Source organism: Elephas maximus, chromosome 20 (assembly GCF_024166365.1).
Source record: "Elephas maximus indicus isolate mEleMax1 chromosome 20, mEleMax1 primary haplotype, whole genome shotgun sequence".
In the NCBI taxonomy this organism is placed as follows: domain Eukaryota; kingdom Metazoa; phylum Chordata; class Mammalia; order Proboscidea; family Elephantidae; genus Elephas; species Elephas maximus.
Genome location: NC_064838.1, coordinates 35,157,465 through 35,174,000, shown reverse-complemented (window position 1 = coordinate 35,174,000; position 16,536 = coordinate 35,157,465). Strand labels below are relative to the sequence as shown.

Genomic DNA, 16,536 nt, shown 5'->3' with positions numbered 1-16,536 from the left:
GCTTCACTTGGCACAAGCTCTCAGGACCTGGGACAAACAACACTGAGGTGACCTCATCAATTCCCACTGTTAAACACTCTGCCCCCAACAGGCCTGGGAAAGAGAACACATACCCTTCAATTCTCTCCTACCTTGGGAAGGTGGAGAGAGGAAAGCCTCGCACAGGGTGGTGAGTGCTTTTCTACTCAGTAGTCATGGTTCCAGGTTGTAAAGTCCCCTCTCAGTCTGCTGGGCTCCTACCTGAGTGAATTCTGAGGTGCATGGGGTAAGCTGAGGGTGTGCTGGCTGGAGTCCCTCTCTCCCCAGGCCCATCTGTCCCCCACCCAGCTGAGGCGATGCTCTCCACGGGGACCCTCTGCAGCCTGCTGCTCCTCAGTGTGTTCTGGGTAGACTTCGCCATGGCAGGCTCCAGCTTCCTGAGCCCCAAAAACCAGAAGCTCCAGGTAAGGAACCCCCTCCCCTCCCTTCCCCACAAAATACCACATTCTGATCAGGGTATCTTGCTCCAGCCCTGCCACTTAGCACCCAGCTGTGTGGCCTGGGGCAGTGGCTCAACCTCTCTGGGCTTCAGCCTTCTCTCAGAGCACAAAGGAGGGAGGGCTGTGGGTCTGACCCTAGGCCCATTATATGGGGCCTTACTTAGGACCCTAAAGAGAACATCTCTTTCCAGCAGAGAAAGGAGTCCAAGAAGCCACCAGCCAAACTGCAGCCCCGAGCGATAGAAGGCTGGCTCCACCCGGAAGACGAAAGTCAGGCAGAAGGGACAGAGGATGAGCTGAAAATCCGGGTCAGTACCTCTGCAGTTTTGTGCTTTTGTGGTGGGGGAGCTGTGTGGAAGGAAAGGGCAGGGAGAAATGGCTATGAACAGGGACCGATTTAAAAGCTATTCGAGAAATAGAAAATAGCACTAAAATTTAGTCCAGCTCTGCACTGGGCTCTATGAGGTCTCAATGTATAGAAGTAACTTTGCTATCACACATGGATGTACTAGAAGTGGCTTTACTATCACACAATGGATGTACTAGAATTAACTTTGCTATCTCACAATGGGAATGTACTAGAAGTAACTTTGCTACAAGGGAATGGGGATGTACAAGAATCCTCAGGCAGAGGAGAGAGAGTTTGGCAGACTTCAGGGCAGGCAGCAAATATGGTTCAAGTGATGGACTCGCAGGAACTAACAGCTGGTTAAAGACTAAAGGTGTTCCCCTACCCCGCCCCGGCCCCCAAAACCTTTGTTTTAATCAGTGGGATCTAAGGGTTTAACTTGGGGGTGGAGTGGTTTGAGACACGACCCTGCGCAGGTGAGCTGGCTGCCAGCACTCATGAACCTCGCCTGTTCACCTGTAGACGGGCTTATTTTTGCTCTAACAAATCTTATGGAGCAAGGGAAAAGTTAGAGATGGCTCAAGGACTGGGGGAGGGAGGGAGTACAGGGAATTTAGGGGCTATGTAACCTTTTTTTTAACCTTCCTGAAAGGTTGGATATGGTTCAGGGATGTGTTTTTTTTGTTTGTTTTTTTACAAGTATTTAGGTGATGACACCTCCTTGTGGCAAAACCAGAATTTCCCTGGGGTAGTACTTTTTTTTTTAGTACTTAGTAATGGCAATTATTATACTGCTGTGCCTATATACAGCAATTTAATTCACAGACTGCCCATATTATATATCATTTAATCTCCATAAACAACACCTGTGAGGCAAGTAGGATTGACAGTATTACCCCCATAGATGAGCAACAGGAGCTCAGAGAAGGGGCTCACTTGCCCGAGATGGGACTCACTCAGTGCCAGCTCCAGCCCCCAAGACCTCTCTTCCTCCTCGCTGGCCTGGTGAACAGAGGGTCACAGTGGCCTGGGAAAAACCTGATGTGTGTCCTGCTTTTTGGGCTCCCTCTACCTACTCACCGCCCTCTTCTCCAGTCAAGAATATGCATCCACCTCAATGTCCCCAAACTCCCTGCTCTCTCTGATCCTTGCCAGAACCTGGAGACATTCTCAGACCCTTTCTCCTCACGAAGAGTGAGACCCCAACCCACTAGGCCCACATTTGAATGGTCAAAAAATCCCTACGCTGAAACCCGGAAGTTTCCAGGTGAGAATGCCAGCTTCAGCCAGGCTGGCAGTCACATCGCCAGAGTGGCTGGCATTTAGTAGCCCAGAGGGGGAAGAGGTTTTGGTGGCTGGTGACTCAAGGCAGGGCTGGGATTACTGGAAGTTTCCAGTTTCCATGAAAGCGGCCTTAGGAGAAACAGTCCAGACTGCTGGAACTAGAATCAGAAGTCTCAAAGTCTAGGAGACGTGGGGGCTGCCACATCAGAGCTTGGCCTATGCTTGGCTACATAAGCCCCTCCCACACCAGGGTTCAACCCCTCCTGTTCACTGTCCTCCTCCCCTCCCCCTAAAGTTTTCCTAAAATCGAATTTCTGAGCTAGAAGAGTTTTGAGACCAAGTCCTACCCACTCCCTCCCCCGCCCACTGAAAAGATGGAACCCTGAGGGCACGAGGGAAGGGTGTTCCTCAAGTCACACGAAGTAGGCCTTCCCACCAACAATCTCCATGCCACCCAACTGCCCCTACCGCATAGTTCAGGAAGCTGGACAGCCCACAGTGCCCCCATATCAGAGCTCATGATGGCTCCAAAGAAATCCGTTCAGGTGATCTGCCCATGAGTGTGGAAGAAGGAATATTTACTGAAGAGGGGGTACAGAAGGCCCTAGGATCCCTAAAAAAATCAGTCATATCATTCCTCATCCACACCATCTTCACAGAGGAGAAAAATACATGTGTGGTGGGAGGACGGCAGTTGCTGTCAAGTAGACACCATATCAACCCCATGTGTGTCAGCGTAGAACTGTGCTCCATAGCGTTTTCAATGGCTCCTCTTTCAGAAGTAGATCGCCAGGCCTTTTTTCAAAGTGCCTCTGGGCAGACTTGAACTTTCAACCTTTCGGTTACCAGCCCTATTTACATCTTTCAGGAACTGGGAGATGGTGGAGGGTAGTAAGTTTTCAAAGGGGAGTAGTAGCCAAATAGCTATTTGCTGTTCAAGTAACTTTTCTGAGCGTGTTTCCTCATCTGTAAAGTAGGAACAGTACCACTAGCTGGCTCATGGGGGGGTGCTGAGAGTCCAGTACAACAATGGTGCTAGATGCTTAGCACAGGCTTGACAGAGTCAGGGCTCTGCACTGGGCTTTGTTAATAGCAAGGGACTAGGAGAGGCTTCAGGGCGGGGTGGATTTGAGTCCTGCATTTTAGTCCTTGGCCACTAACCCTCTGTGGCCTTGCGCAAGACATTTAACCTCTCTGGGCCTCTGCTGCTTTATCTGAAAACTGGGGATAAGACCCCCTTCGTTGAGGGCAGGAGGCAGATAAAGCAGATGACCTAGGACTCCCAGCACAAAGACTCCTTCTTTAATTTATTCAAACATCTCAGTGACCAGCAGGTACCAGGTATTGAGCTAGTGGCTACTAGGGAAAAGTAGATAGATACATTCTCCACATTCAAAGAGAAAATCTGTGATGTGACTGCAAATAGAGCTTTCTCATTTACCCAATCATCTCCCTGAATGTCTAGAAAATAGGAAAAAACGGGACACTCTCCCTACAGAAGGGAAGAAACACAGGCACAGAAAGGAGTTGGATTAGAGCACCTTTCCAGGCAAATGCCAGCTTCCTGTCTGTTGACAGAGCAAAGAAAGTCCTTCATATATGAGAGGAAGAACATCTGGGAAAGGAGAAAGAGGAAAAATAAAATAGGAGATGGGGGCCAGAGAAAGGGGTAGAGTCCATCACCCAGGCTAGCGCAGTATATATATACCACACCCAGTGCCGTCGAGTCGATTCCGACTCATAGGGACGCTATAGGACAGAGCAGAACTGCCCCGAAGAGCTTCCAAGGAGCGCCTGGTGGATTCGAACTGCAGACCCTTTGGTTAGCAGCCGTAGTACATATACCAGGTAGACCCAATGACTCCCCCCTCCCCCCCACCAAAATCTCCCTACAGGGCCTAAAATCCCACCATTGGTGAGTCAACCTTTTGTCTTCCAGAATTGCAAGGTGGGAGGGGGGTTGAACCCCACAGCTTTTATTAACATCCTCCTTAGATAGATGGAAGGAGACTGCAAAGTAAGTATCCTCAAGAGTGTGAGAGGGAGGTGAGACCTGGGCCTACGAAGGCAGGGATGTCTCTCCTTGGTATCCACCAGGGACCAAGGGCCACTCCCTCTCTACTCGCACGAGTGAGGGCCTGAGAGTCCAGAGCCTCATTTGGGACAGGGGTGTATATTTGGGGCAGGGCTAAGGGTCTGTGAGGTCTGACACATACTGAGTTCTCCCTGCCCCACCTCCTAGTTCAACGCCCCCTTTGACATTGGAATCAAGCTGTCAGGGGCTCAGTACCAGCAGCATGGCTGGGCCCTGGGGAAGTTCCTTCAGGACATCCTTTGGGAAGAGGCCAAAGGTAAGCCCTTGCCTCGGTCAGGGCAATTCAGTTTCTGTGGGTCCCAAATGTGAGCCTGCTGCATTGTTCTTCCCTGACTCTGCCTCACAGAGATACAATTTCCTCTTTCCCAATGACTGCAGGAAGGGGGATTGGACTGGTCATTTGTGAGTGCCTCAGGAGGGAGCTAAGCACAAAGTCTCTGTATTCAAAGTGCACTGTATTCCAAAAACTAGTACATCAACTAACTTTGGGGCCCTACCTGAACCCCAATTTCCTTAACTGTAAAATGGAGCTAACACCCACTGTGAGAGCAGAAGTTATTTGGTGTGAAAGTATTTTTACTGTGTAACTTTATTTCACAAACAAGAGGAATTAGTGCCAACCACATTCAGAGAAGCCTCTGCAGCCAAGCAAAGGTCTGTTGTTTTGAATTCCTTTTTGCATTGTAAAGAAGAAACCACCCAATTTTTTCCTGATTCAAGAGGCAGAAATACCTAACTCTGGAAGCATACTCTACAATATGCAAAGCAATTCCTCACCAACATGGCCTTGCCCACCATCACACCACCCACATGAGCTAGGCAGATAAGGAAACCAACTCAGAGCTATTTGGTGACTTGCCCAGTCACAGTCCAAACTCAAATCCCTGGAGTCTTTCAAGTCCAAGGCCAGTGCCCTCACTCAACCCCCCATTACAACACATCCTCTAACAACGTCATTGTAGAAGAAAAGCCATCTTCCGGGCCACTGGCAGGATGATGAACTTGGAATTTTGACTTGACCTCTTTCTTTTCAGAGGCCCCGGCTGACAAGTGATCATCCACAAGACTGACCCCACCTCTTCCTTTTCCTCCCAATCTTAGCAGCTCTCATCTTGCTGTTAGGTTGCTTTTGCAACAAACCCCTGTACTAGCTTAGGAGGTAAATAAATATTCAAACTATGCTGAATATCAAAATGGGAATTTATTTCACCAAAAATGGAAATTTCACATTTCACTGGGGAAAAAAAAAAATTCTTGGTCTATGATAAATGGAAAGAGAAAAAATGGACATGTAGCAAGGCAGGTGTGCATGCTCAGAAAACCAAATTAAACCAACACATACCAGCAGATAAACTATTGTGGGAATATATGACAAAAGGGAAAAGGAAAGAAAAAATATGGAGGGAGGAAACAAAGATGGAAAAGGGAAAGACAAGACACAGTTCCTTTAAATATCAGTGTTTCCCAAGCGCAACAAAGTTGTTATTTAGAACTCATGAACAATCAGCAAGGATTGTGTGGACAGAGAAACTTCAAGTGACATTATCGGAGGCAAAGTTAAGATTAGCCAACGGGATGATTAAAAATAGGATGATGGGAATGCCAAAGAAGGAACCTGAAGTCGTAAGTGGGGCCCATAACAATGGCTATTATAGCCAGTGCTAAATAGGGTTGAAAGAACTACATTTCTCCTTCCTCCTTGTCCACTACCGAAAGGGCCTTGTAAAGCAGAAGCCCTCCTGATGTGGGCAAGGCTGGCCATTGCCTTGGTTACTTCAGAGCTACCAGGTAAACCAAAACCAAACCCGTTGCCATCAAGTTGATTCCGACTCGTAGTGACCCAATAGGACAGAGTAGAACTGCCCCATAGGGTTTCCAAGGAGCACTTGGTGGATTCAAACTGCTGACCTTTGGGTTAGCAGCTGTAGCTCTTAACCACTATGCCACGAGGGTTTCCAGGTAGGTGTCCCAAAACATTTCCCCCAACTCCAGCTCACAGCTGAGATGGGCCTTGATGTTTAAGCTCCACAACTCTAGTTAGACACCAATTCTCCCAAGAGAATTTACACCGTAGTGTGAACTAATCGATGTCTGAGAGCTGGTGATGAAGCATGGGGTACTTCATTAAGGAGAGGAAAAGACAAACAAGGAAGCCACAAAGATAACCACTGCCAGCCTGCCAATTCAGACAAATGAACATATCAGAAATATGTAGGAAGCCCCTTTGCAGAGACAGAGTTGGTATAACATCCACACTCTGGAAAAACCCCTATTCCCAGAGAGCTGTAGGGGGCCAAGTGTCTTCTTAAATAAAATGGTGATCACCTGGCACTCAAGGCACAGCCCTACAGCACTAACCCCTATAGGCTCACTGACACCCAACTGCTATCCCTGACCTATTAACTGCTGTAGTCCATGGAACATCACCATCGCCTGGAAACTTCTTTAAAATGTGGAATCTCGAGCCCTTCCCCAGCCCTACTATACCAGATCTCCAGGTCATCTAAATTTGAAAGCCAGCTGTGTGGTCCAGACCAAGATAATTGAATTTCTTGGTCTCCTTACATGTAAAACACCCAGACCTCACTGGGTTATTGCCAAGACTCAACAAGGTATTTCACACAAGGACACCTGGCACAGGCCCTGGCATTCAACGACTCTAACAGCCATCACTTACTACCTTCCTGCTGCGCACCAAGCACTACTCTAAATATTTAATACAAATGAACGTAACTTCAGTTAATTTTCACAAGCATGCTTAAGAGGGGGAAACCCTGGTGGCATAGTGGTTAAGTAGTACAGCTGCGAACAAAAGGGTTGGCAGTTCGAATCTGCCAGGCGCTCCTTGGAAACTCTATGGGGCAGTTCTACTTTGTCCTATGGGATTGCTATGAGTCGGAATCGATTCGACAGCACTGGGTCTGGGTACTTAAGAGGGAGAAGGAGGAATTTCATAGAAACTAACCTCCTAAGGTCACATAGCACGTACTTGACAGACTTGTATCCAGGGCCGTAGTAAGTATTAAGTTCACGCTTTCCCACTGTATTTTACTGCCTCTTAATCAATGTTACTCCCTCGTCCTACTGCCTAGGGATCCAAGGGACTTCTTGTTCTATTTTTCATTTCCTTCATAATAAACACTGGGTCAACTAGGGGAGGGGAAGGCAGTCACAAGTCAACAATTAGCAGAAACAAACTTTATCAAAGGAAACAGGTCAAACTTGAGAAAATGTAGCATTTCAACCATATTGTTCCTACATCAGCTTTCTTAAATCTACACCTTTGTGCATTATTAAATGACCCTGACAACTAATGAGCAAGATATTTGCCTGCAGAAAAAAAATGCTCCTTTAGAAAAAACTTCTATATTGAGGTTTATAATATATCTACCACCTCAGTACAGGAGCATATGTATATAACTTATTATATACTTACAGGTGTGTGCTCAGAAATTCTCCAGTGACAGCACGTAAACAGAGTCTTCCTGAGTCTAAACCCACTTTCAAACATCATTGACGAATGAGCATTTAACAGTGATCGTGGGTGGGTCTGGCCACTAATCAGCAGTCTGGCTGCCATCTTCATTTGACAGTTTGCTTATTCAATCACTGTGTATTTCAGTGGCCTTTTGTCCTTACTTTATAAAAATGCGTAATGTGAAAATGAAAGAGCTGACAATAAACAACTAGCATCAGCCCCAAACTTAATAGAGAGAAAGATGGAAACACCAGAAAAGTCAAGTGCAGCAGATCTTTAGCCACAAATAGACTACCTTGGAGTCAATGGTGTGTTCAACTGGGACGGAAATGAAACAAAGTTAAGGAACATGTGGGACATACGTAATCAGTGATTGTGTCTAAAAGACACGGTGTCAACAGAGGATTTGTAATTTCACATCTTTTGGAACAGAGCCCTCCTTTTTTACACGTAGGTCTACTTCTCAGCTTGTGTACTTTTTTCAAGACTAACTTAGCACAAGATTGAGGAAGGACCACAGGTAGTGAGGCAGACTTCCCTCCCGAGTGTACCTAGGAGGGATCAGAAGAGTTCACTGTCCAGCCTACAGTATAACTGATTCACCAACACCCCCACACACTTGATTTTTCTTCCTCCTACTGCACTGCTCTGGGAGAAAAAGAAGGTATCTATGCACTTCACAAAGGATGTGAAAAAGCAGTGCATCTGGGTTCCCAGGCACTAAAATAAGAGTTAATGTTCGCACGCAGCAGAACTGTTAAAAAGGTGCCATGTATTCTCACAGCCACAGTTTAGTTTTAGAGACACATGTATACTTGAGAATGTCTCCAGACATCTGGAATGTCAGGTTACAAAGTTGGCCAACAACCAGACTAAACCCCTGGATCACTCAGAGAAATCTAAACACACATGGGTAGTGTGCAAACTGGCTAGAGGATCCACCACTTTATTTTCAGAAAGAGATGGCCAAAAAGGGGGGGAAATACAGAGGCACTCCAGGAGCACAGTAAAAACAATCAAAGCAGCCACCCAAAAATGGAATAAAAAACAATGCCATGGTGCTTTCAGACCACACAGGCCCTGCTGCCCTGTGTAACAGCATGTGAATAACAATCCTTGGACGGGGGGCTGCACGGGATCGGAGACATCCACTTTGTCATCACTTTTAATCCTCTAACCAGGATGAGTTGGTTTCAGGGACAGGCAGTGTTGTCACACAGGGTTTGCTGTGGAGATGAATATGCTACAGTTGACCTGGGTGACAATACTGCACTTTGAAATAGTTAGCAACCCACAAATTTTCCAAGCAGAACAAAGCCCAACCTTCTAGGGCCTGTAATGATATACCTTTACAAGGCACCAGCAGAGAGCAACATATGACTCAGACCTTGAAATGACATCTTGGCTCAGAAGTTGAAGGAGAGGCTCTCAAATCTAACGCTCAGAGAAAGACAGGACACAGAGTAGGCAAAGGCAAGGAAGACAACCAAGAAAGGCCAGAGGGGGGCCGAGATGTTTAGAGACACTGGGCCTGCTTGTTCTACATAACCAGTAGGATGTGGCTGAGGTGCCCCAGCAAAGCTTTAAAGAATTAAACTGATTTACCTCTCAACCAGGGTCGGACACATGAAGGGCTGTTACACGGGATGAAATAGGAGTATTTTTGGTCCAGTGTTCCAGGAGAAGGGGGCGAAAACGGAACACAGAGAGGCTGGGACCTCTGACACCAGACTAGCAGGTAGCTTTGGGGGCAAACTGAACCCTCATGGGTTTAACACACCCAAGTAGCAGCCCTGGGAGCTCCAGTAAGAGGGAATACCTCCTTTGGGATCCTCTTCCTTGAATCCCCCAATCTGTCCTGGATCTCCATCAGCCAGGACTGTCCCTAGACACAGCAGTGAGCACCCCCCCTTCCCACCTCCACGATGTGGGCAGTGGAACCACTGAGACCAGCAGCCAAGTCCTTCTGCTATTCTGGAGCTGACACCAGAACAATAACATCAAAGAGTTATCCAGGCAAGGAAAGGGGATGATCTTGCTGGTTGCAAAAAAAAAAACAAACCTCTGAAGACAGGTATCCAGTGAATTTCCCGTGATATCCCACTTGGGAGTTCACTTTGAGACTTGAGAGCCAGGAATCGAGTTACACACCCACATGTGCTTGGAGGAGTAGGAGGGTGACTTTATTCACAGACGGCTCAAAAACACAGGTTGCAGAGAACAGGGGTTTGGATTCGCGAACTTGTTGTACCTTTTTACTGGACTCTTTCTTCTTCACTGACTACACTGGAGCGTTTTTGCTGGGAGGCAAAACCCTGATGACATCAAGGACAGTTCTCGTTACCCCTTACCCACCCCCCAGCCGGAAGCAGAAGCCTTATGAAGAGGTTTTGAGGAAAAAGTCCTGTCCTGGTTTTCTCCATTCCAATGGGCTCTCCAAACACATCCTTGACCTGGACACAGGCAGAGTTCAAACCCAGCCTGTGTTCTCTCAGGCCGCTGGTCTCCCTGGAGAGACTGGAAGAGAAAAGGGAGAAGGTTCCAAACGAAGTCCATGCAAGACAAAGCAGGCTTAATGCTCATCCTACGTTTACATTCTGTACATTAACAAAATGCAGTAAACGACGTTTTGGTCCTGTTTTTTAAAAAACAGATAATGTGAATGCTATGACCTTTTCTGGGAGACTCCTGAATGTACCTTCTCTCTTTAAAGATTGTAGAGGCGACTGGTGTTCTCACGCAAGGTGGCCAAGGTATGGGAGAGCGGCTGGTCTTTGACCCTGGCAATCTCTCGAACGGTGTGCAAGGCCAGGCCTGGGTGGGCGTACTGGCAAAGGCTTTTGGGAACCTGGAAGACATCAAGAATTCAGAACATCACTGTGCCTTCTGTGTACAACCATGACACTGAATTCCCTCCCTATCCCTTCCCCAGCAAGGACCTCTTTGGGGCTGCCCTGTAGAGACCCCTTTACCTGCAGGTGCAGGGAGAGTCCTAGTCATGGGGGGCTCTGGGTGAGCAGGGTCCCACGCTTCCTTGGACTACCCTCTACAGGGTAGGGCTTTGCACTGCCTGGAAGAGAGTGGTTACCCTTCAGCTTCTCATCCCCCTAGACTTGTGGTTCTGCAGAGCAACAACAAGGAGACATCTACATGGCCGAGGATGGGCTCTGGGCATCACTGGGGCTCTGGCCCGCCCACCTCCCCACCCTCTCTCCTCAGCGCCCCAACTTAGCCTGAAGACACCCCTACCTGACGAGGGAGGAAGTAGGGAGCATCTGTTTCCACGATGATTCTCTCTAGCGGGATCTGTCTCAGAGCCTCCCGGGCTTCCCAGGCAGAAGAGTAAGTCAGGACTGCTGTGAAGCCCACGGACATGTTGGGAAAGTACTTCAACAGGGGCTCGATGACCGGGTAGCTGCCGGTGAAGCAATGCCTAAGGGAAGAGAATTCCAGATCAGGGCTCTCTCACAGTCCCCTCTGCAGCACCCTCCAACTCCCTCTAGACAGATAACCCCTCTGAAATTATTTTCTTTGGATAAATTCCCAGAAATGGAAAAGATTGCATCCAAGGGAAGGATTCCACGATAAACACAGAGACGCAATGGCTGCCACATAATAATACCCGCAATGATGTGTGGTGATGACACTCACCAATCAGCATATTATATTGTAGAATATGATGCAGTCAACATGAAGAACACACGGCAACAACACAGGGGTAGGGCATGCTTATAACATTAAAAGAAAGGCAGAATTAAAAACTATGCCCCTGTAAAATTACAACCACGGTATGTAAAAAAATTATGTCCTGTAGTCAAATTAACTGGAAGGAAGCAAAAAATTAATGTTGGAGAGTGCGACAACAGGTGAATATTCTCTTATTTTGATATCTGCTCATGCTCCTGATACAATATTTATTGTTAACCAATTCAAGGCTTCCTCCAGCCACAGCTCTTTGTGCTACCCATTAGATTCCCTTTCAAGTCAGCCCCAAATAAAGCGTGGAAAACCTCAGAAGGACAGAGTGCCTGTGCCATGTCTTGGTGGTGTGCCACCACAGTCAAAGGTCAGGGCTGCACACACTCTGCCTAGACATTCAAATGCAGCAGCATGGAAGCCTGACAGCCCTTCCCACTTCTGTCACTTGTCAAGACCCAGGCTGGGTTCTGGACTCCCAATTTTGTCAGCCCTCTGACCCCTTTCCCCAGCCAGGCTCAGTGAAGTGGCCCTTCCTCTGGCTCTCACAGCACCTCATGCACACCTCGGCCCCACTCTCTATGCTGAAATCACAGCTGACCTGTCTGTCTCCCCACAGTCCCTCCAGGGTGTACGCTGAGCCAAGCCAATGCCAGGTGCACATACATGGTAGGAGTTAACATACTGAACTTAAGAGACCCTAGACACCAAGCAGATAAAACACAGCCAGGACTTTAATGCTAACTGGAGGGAAAATGCGCTTTCAAACTCAAAAAAAGGAAAGGAAATGTCTCTTCAGATGTCCTGCAATGTTCTCTGTGTGCTAAGCCACTGGACCCCACAGCAGCCACTCCAAGATCAGAGGTCCTCATTTCTGATAACTGAGACTCCATTTCAGCCTCTCACCCAGGACAGGGGCCACTAAAGCACCCTTTTACACAGTGGTGATTCAGGGTTTTAGTGTAAACCTTAAAAAGTTGCTACTTTATAAGTAAAAAAGTGGTCAAATATTAAAAATTTCATATGGTTCAACTCAATACTTCTTTAAGAAAAGAAGTATCAACTTACAATTCTTTAGAAAAAATACTACATGAAGACACAATAGTATCATTGCTTTCCTCCTTGGGTTTTTGTTTTTCCAACTAATGTCCTAGACAGAGGGAAGTGTTTATTTCATTTGCCCACTAAAGTTCCAGCCTCTAACCTATGGATCTTGTAGTCAGAGGGCACAAATTTTTTCATGATGTCCAACAGATCTTCGTCAGCTTCTCGGCAGTGGATCACCAAGGGCTTCTTTAGAGACACGGCCAGCTGCAGCTGTCTCTCAAACACCTGGGAGATAACAAAGTGACACCTGCTCGTTAGTGCCACTTCACAAGTCAGTTACCCTGGAACACCCAGTCCAATGGGTACCCCACTGTCTCCAACTCTTTATTTTTAAACTATAATAATATAACAATAATAGCTAATGCTTACTGAGTGCTCACAAGAGACAGGCACCACTCAAAGCACTAGGTGCACCATCACAACACCAAATCCTCACAGCCACCCTAGTTCCAACATCTAACAATGGCTGCATCCCCTCCCACCCAACCTTCCCGACACATCTGCTAAGTGCTCATCTGCCCTCCTTTGGCTCCTACATAGACAGGAAGTTTCAAGAGACTCCAGTTCCAACTTTTAATTCCTACCTCTGACAATGACTTCTTACGGTAGCTAAAGAAGCTATTTAGCGCCTTAGGGTGGAGTATCACACAGCTGTTAAAAAGCATTCTTCAAAATACATTTAATGAAACACAAGAATTTTTAGAAGTAGAAATAACATTCCAAATGACTCCTTTAAAAAAAAATTTCTAATCTTTTTTTTAAAAAAGCATGTACCTACAACATACATTTCCTTGATTCTAAGGCAGTTACTTTTGTAAGACACCCCACCTGGCAATTTTTCAAGAGACAGTAATATAAACGTATAATGCTTTGTACAACACATCCGAACTTCAAAAATGTTAAAATAGAAGAAAAATTAATTAGAACGAAGAACTACGGCGTGTCCCAGGAGTAGAGGGTAAAGTTTCTGCCTGGGTTTTGAAGCTGGGCTATGCACTGGAGCTATTTGTAGCATATACGCTCACCAGGGACCCAGCAGAAAAATAACAGGTGCGAATGAAGTGCGGATAAGTTATTTACCCCCTATAATTACTCTCCTCTGCCTGTACTAGCGTGGGTTCCCCACTGATCCATTATTTCCTGGGATCCCAGGTTTAATCAGTCTCTCCTGGGGATGGCCCAAGGCATCTCCTGCATGCACATTACCTCAATAATTAATACCAGTCAAACACAACTAGTGGCAAAGGCAGCACAAACACAGCTCAGCCAGCCCGAGTAGGGAAGGACAGTCCATGCTCCTGGCTTTCCAGCCCCAGATACCAGTGAATTCTGGTCTTCCTATTGGCGGATGTGTGCAGTTCACACATGAACTACTATCCATGACCTAATCCTTAGGTGTTAATAGGGGTCTTTCTGTGAACACACAGATAAGCAAGGAAAAAGTTAACAGTGGTATTCTCTGGGTAGCAGGGTAACTACTGACTTTTTCCCAATTTTTTTACTCTCCCTATTTTCCAATGCTTCTGGAAAATATTAGGTAACAGAAACTAGGCTCTCTCTTACAAGGAGCTGGACCTGGAACTCCATCACTTGGTCAGATACAGCCCTTCCACAGACTTTTTTTTTCTTCTCTTTGCAAGATGACATATTCAGCAGGACACATTAAGAACTCACCAACCACTCTGCTTTGGGCGAATACAACTCAGGGCAGACATCCAGCTGGCGCACGGCTGCTAGTCGCCACCACTTCCCTTGTGCTTTGATGCTAGATTTTAGATTTACATCGAGAACATGGCATCCACTTCCTCTATCCAGCTGAGGAGTGTCTAGAGCTCTACAGAAAGATTTTGTTTTCTTCTCCTTTAAATGCAGTTCTGCTTCCTCCCCAACAGCAATTTATTTCCTCTGACTAGCATCTACCTCTCTCATCATTTTCCACTCTTCAGACCCATCTCACCAAGCCAAAACACCTGCATGATTTTTTTTTAATCATTTATCATCTATTCCATGCTACAACTTCAAGTTCAGCGTGTCAGGCTGCATGCCCTATGTGCTTGTATATGCAGATCCCATACCATAACAACTTAACAAATGAAAAGATTACTGTGAAGTACGTAGCACATTTCCGGCAGTAGACAATCAACAAACAGTGTCATGGATTGAATTGTGTCCCCCAAAAACATCTGTCAACTTGGCTAGGTCATGATTTCCAGTATTGCATGACTGTCTACCATTTTGTCATCTGATGTGATTTCCCTGTATGTTGTAAATCCTATCACCATGATGTAATAAGATGGATTAGTGGCAGTTATATCGATGAAGTCTACAAGATTAGATAGTCTCTTAGGCCAATCTCTTTTGAGATATAAAAGAGAGAAGTGAGCAGAGAGACATGGGGAGCTTACACCACCAAGAAAGCAGTGCCGGGAGGAGAGCAGGTCCTTTGGACCCAAGTTTCCTGTGCTGAGATGCTCCCAGACCAAGGGAAGACTCATGACAAGGGCCTCCCTCCAGAGCCGACACAGAAAGCCTTCCCCTGGAGCTGGCGCCCTGAATTCAGACTTCTAGCCTACTGACTGAGGGAATAAATTCTCTTTGTTAAAGCCATCCACTTGTGGTATTTCTGTTATAGCAGCACTAGATGACCAAGACAATCAGCTATACAGTTAAGTAAATGTAACACTCTTCTTCCTCTTTCCAATTACCTTACAATATACATTTCTGGGGACTTTCTGCACTGTTCCTGTTTGACTGTCCACACCTTCCTAGCACCGTAAAAACCAGTCAGGGAAGCAGAATATTAAATATTTGTCTCACTTTATTTTTTTTTAGAATTCTATTTGTTTCCTATGTCTTCAGATTTATTTATTTTTCTCTTTACTTCTAATAAACTACAACTTCAAGTCAGAAACTGCAAGCTTCCTAAATTGATAGGGAAAAGGAAGTCTGAACAGGCAAGAGATTGTTTCAATGTACAAGACAGACCTAATTCTGAACAGAAACACTATTCATGTCAGAAATTCAGTAAATAAAGGTGAAAACTGAAAACATTCACACAAATAAAATCCTAGCCACCTGTCTGAATACAGATCCTTATGTCAAAATGTATACTTGTAAACTTGTAAGCATCTGTCATGGATTGAATTGTGTCCCTCCAAAACGTGTGTCAACTCGGCTAGACCATGATTCCCAGTATTGTGTGGCGGTCCACCATTTTGTCATCTGATATGACTCTCCTATAAGCTGTAAATCCTGCCTCTGTGCTGTCAGTGAGGAAAGATTAGCAGCAGTTATGTTGATAAGGCAGGACTCAATCCACAAGATGAGGTTGTGTTTTAAACCAATCTCTGCTGAGACATAAAAGAGCAAAGTGAGCAGAGAGACATGGGAAACTCATGCCACCAAGAAAGCAGCACTGAGAGCAGAGCATGTCCTTTGGACCCCGGGTTCCTATGTGGAGAAGCTCCTAGGCCAAGGGAAGACTGAAGACAAGGACCTTCCTCCAGAGACAGGAATTTCGGCTGAGATGGCACCCTGGATTCGGACTTCTGGCCTACTACACTGTGAGAGGATAAACTTCTGTTTGTGGAGCTCAGCCACTGTGGTGTGTCTATTACAGCAGCACTAGAGACTTGACGGCACTGGGCTTCTGGGTGGGTAGATAACTAAGACACCATCCTATTCTGAATTTCGTCTCTGGGTGGCATAAACAGTTAAATGCTTGACAAGTAACCAAAAGGTTGATAGTTTGATCCATCCAGAGGTGCCTCAAAAGAAAGGCCTGGCCATCTGCTCCTGAAAGGTCACGGCCAAGAAAACCCTATGACGCACAATTTCACATGGAGTCACCATGAGGTGGAATCGACTCAACAGCAACTGATTAACAGGCATTTGCTAATTCATCTGAAAGTTGCTTTTTGGTTAAATTAACTATTAAGCCTTGCATGCTTATTGGCTGTCATGGACAACCGCATTCAAATTGGAATCTGTATCTCCTCAAGGTACATGATGGTCTGCAGGATTAGATTCAGCAGAAGCTCCCTGACAT

At 46.2% G+C, this 16,536-nt stretch overlaps 2 protein-coding genes across 4 annotated transcripts in view; one reads left to right on the top strand and one right to left on the bottom strand.

The window, feature by feature from the left end:
• The first annotated feature begins 335 nt into the window (after positions 1 to 335).
• On the top strand, positions 336 to 5,294 carry GHRL (ghrelin and obestatin prepropeptide). 2 transcript variants are annotated; one of them, XM_049861777.1, is made up of 4 exons: positions 336 to 443; positions 674 to 787; positions 4,355 to 4,463; positions 5,242 to 5,294. In XM_049861777.1, exons 1-4 carry the CDS (start codon positions 336 to 338, stop codon positions 5,259 to 5,261), a joined length of 351 nt encoding a protein of 116 aa, XP_049717734.1. In that variant the 3' UTR covers positions 5,262 to 5,294. The 2 variants fall into 2 exon arrangements, with proteins under 2 accessions (XP_049717734.1, XP_049717733.1); XM_049861776.1 differs by having other exon boundaries at positions 671 to 787.
• Positions 3,519 to 16,536, bottom strand: part of TATDN2 (TatD DNase domain containing 2) — a 33,018-nt gene continuing 20,000 nt past the window's right edge. Inside the window, exons 5-8 of one of the 2 annotated variants that reach the window (XM_049861771.1) lie at positions 12,586 to 12,713; positions 10,935 to 11,118; positions 10,384 to 10,533; positions 3,519 to 10,202 (exon numbers count right to left, since the gene is read on the bottom strand). In XM_049861771.1, the coding sequence (XP_049717728.1) occupies positions 10,393 to 10,533; positions 10,935 to 11,118; positions 12,586 to 12,713 (453 nt within the window). In that variant the 3' untranslated portion in view covers positions 3,519 to 10,202; positions 10,384 to 10,392. Of the gene's footprint in view, positions 10,203 to 10,383; positions 10,534 to 10,657; positions 10,756 to 10,934; positions 11,119 to 12,585; positions 12,714 to 16,536 lie in introns of those variants that run through there. The other variant, XR_007514385.1, reaches the window with a different exon arrangement.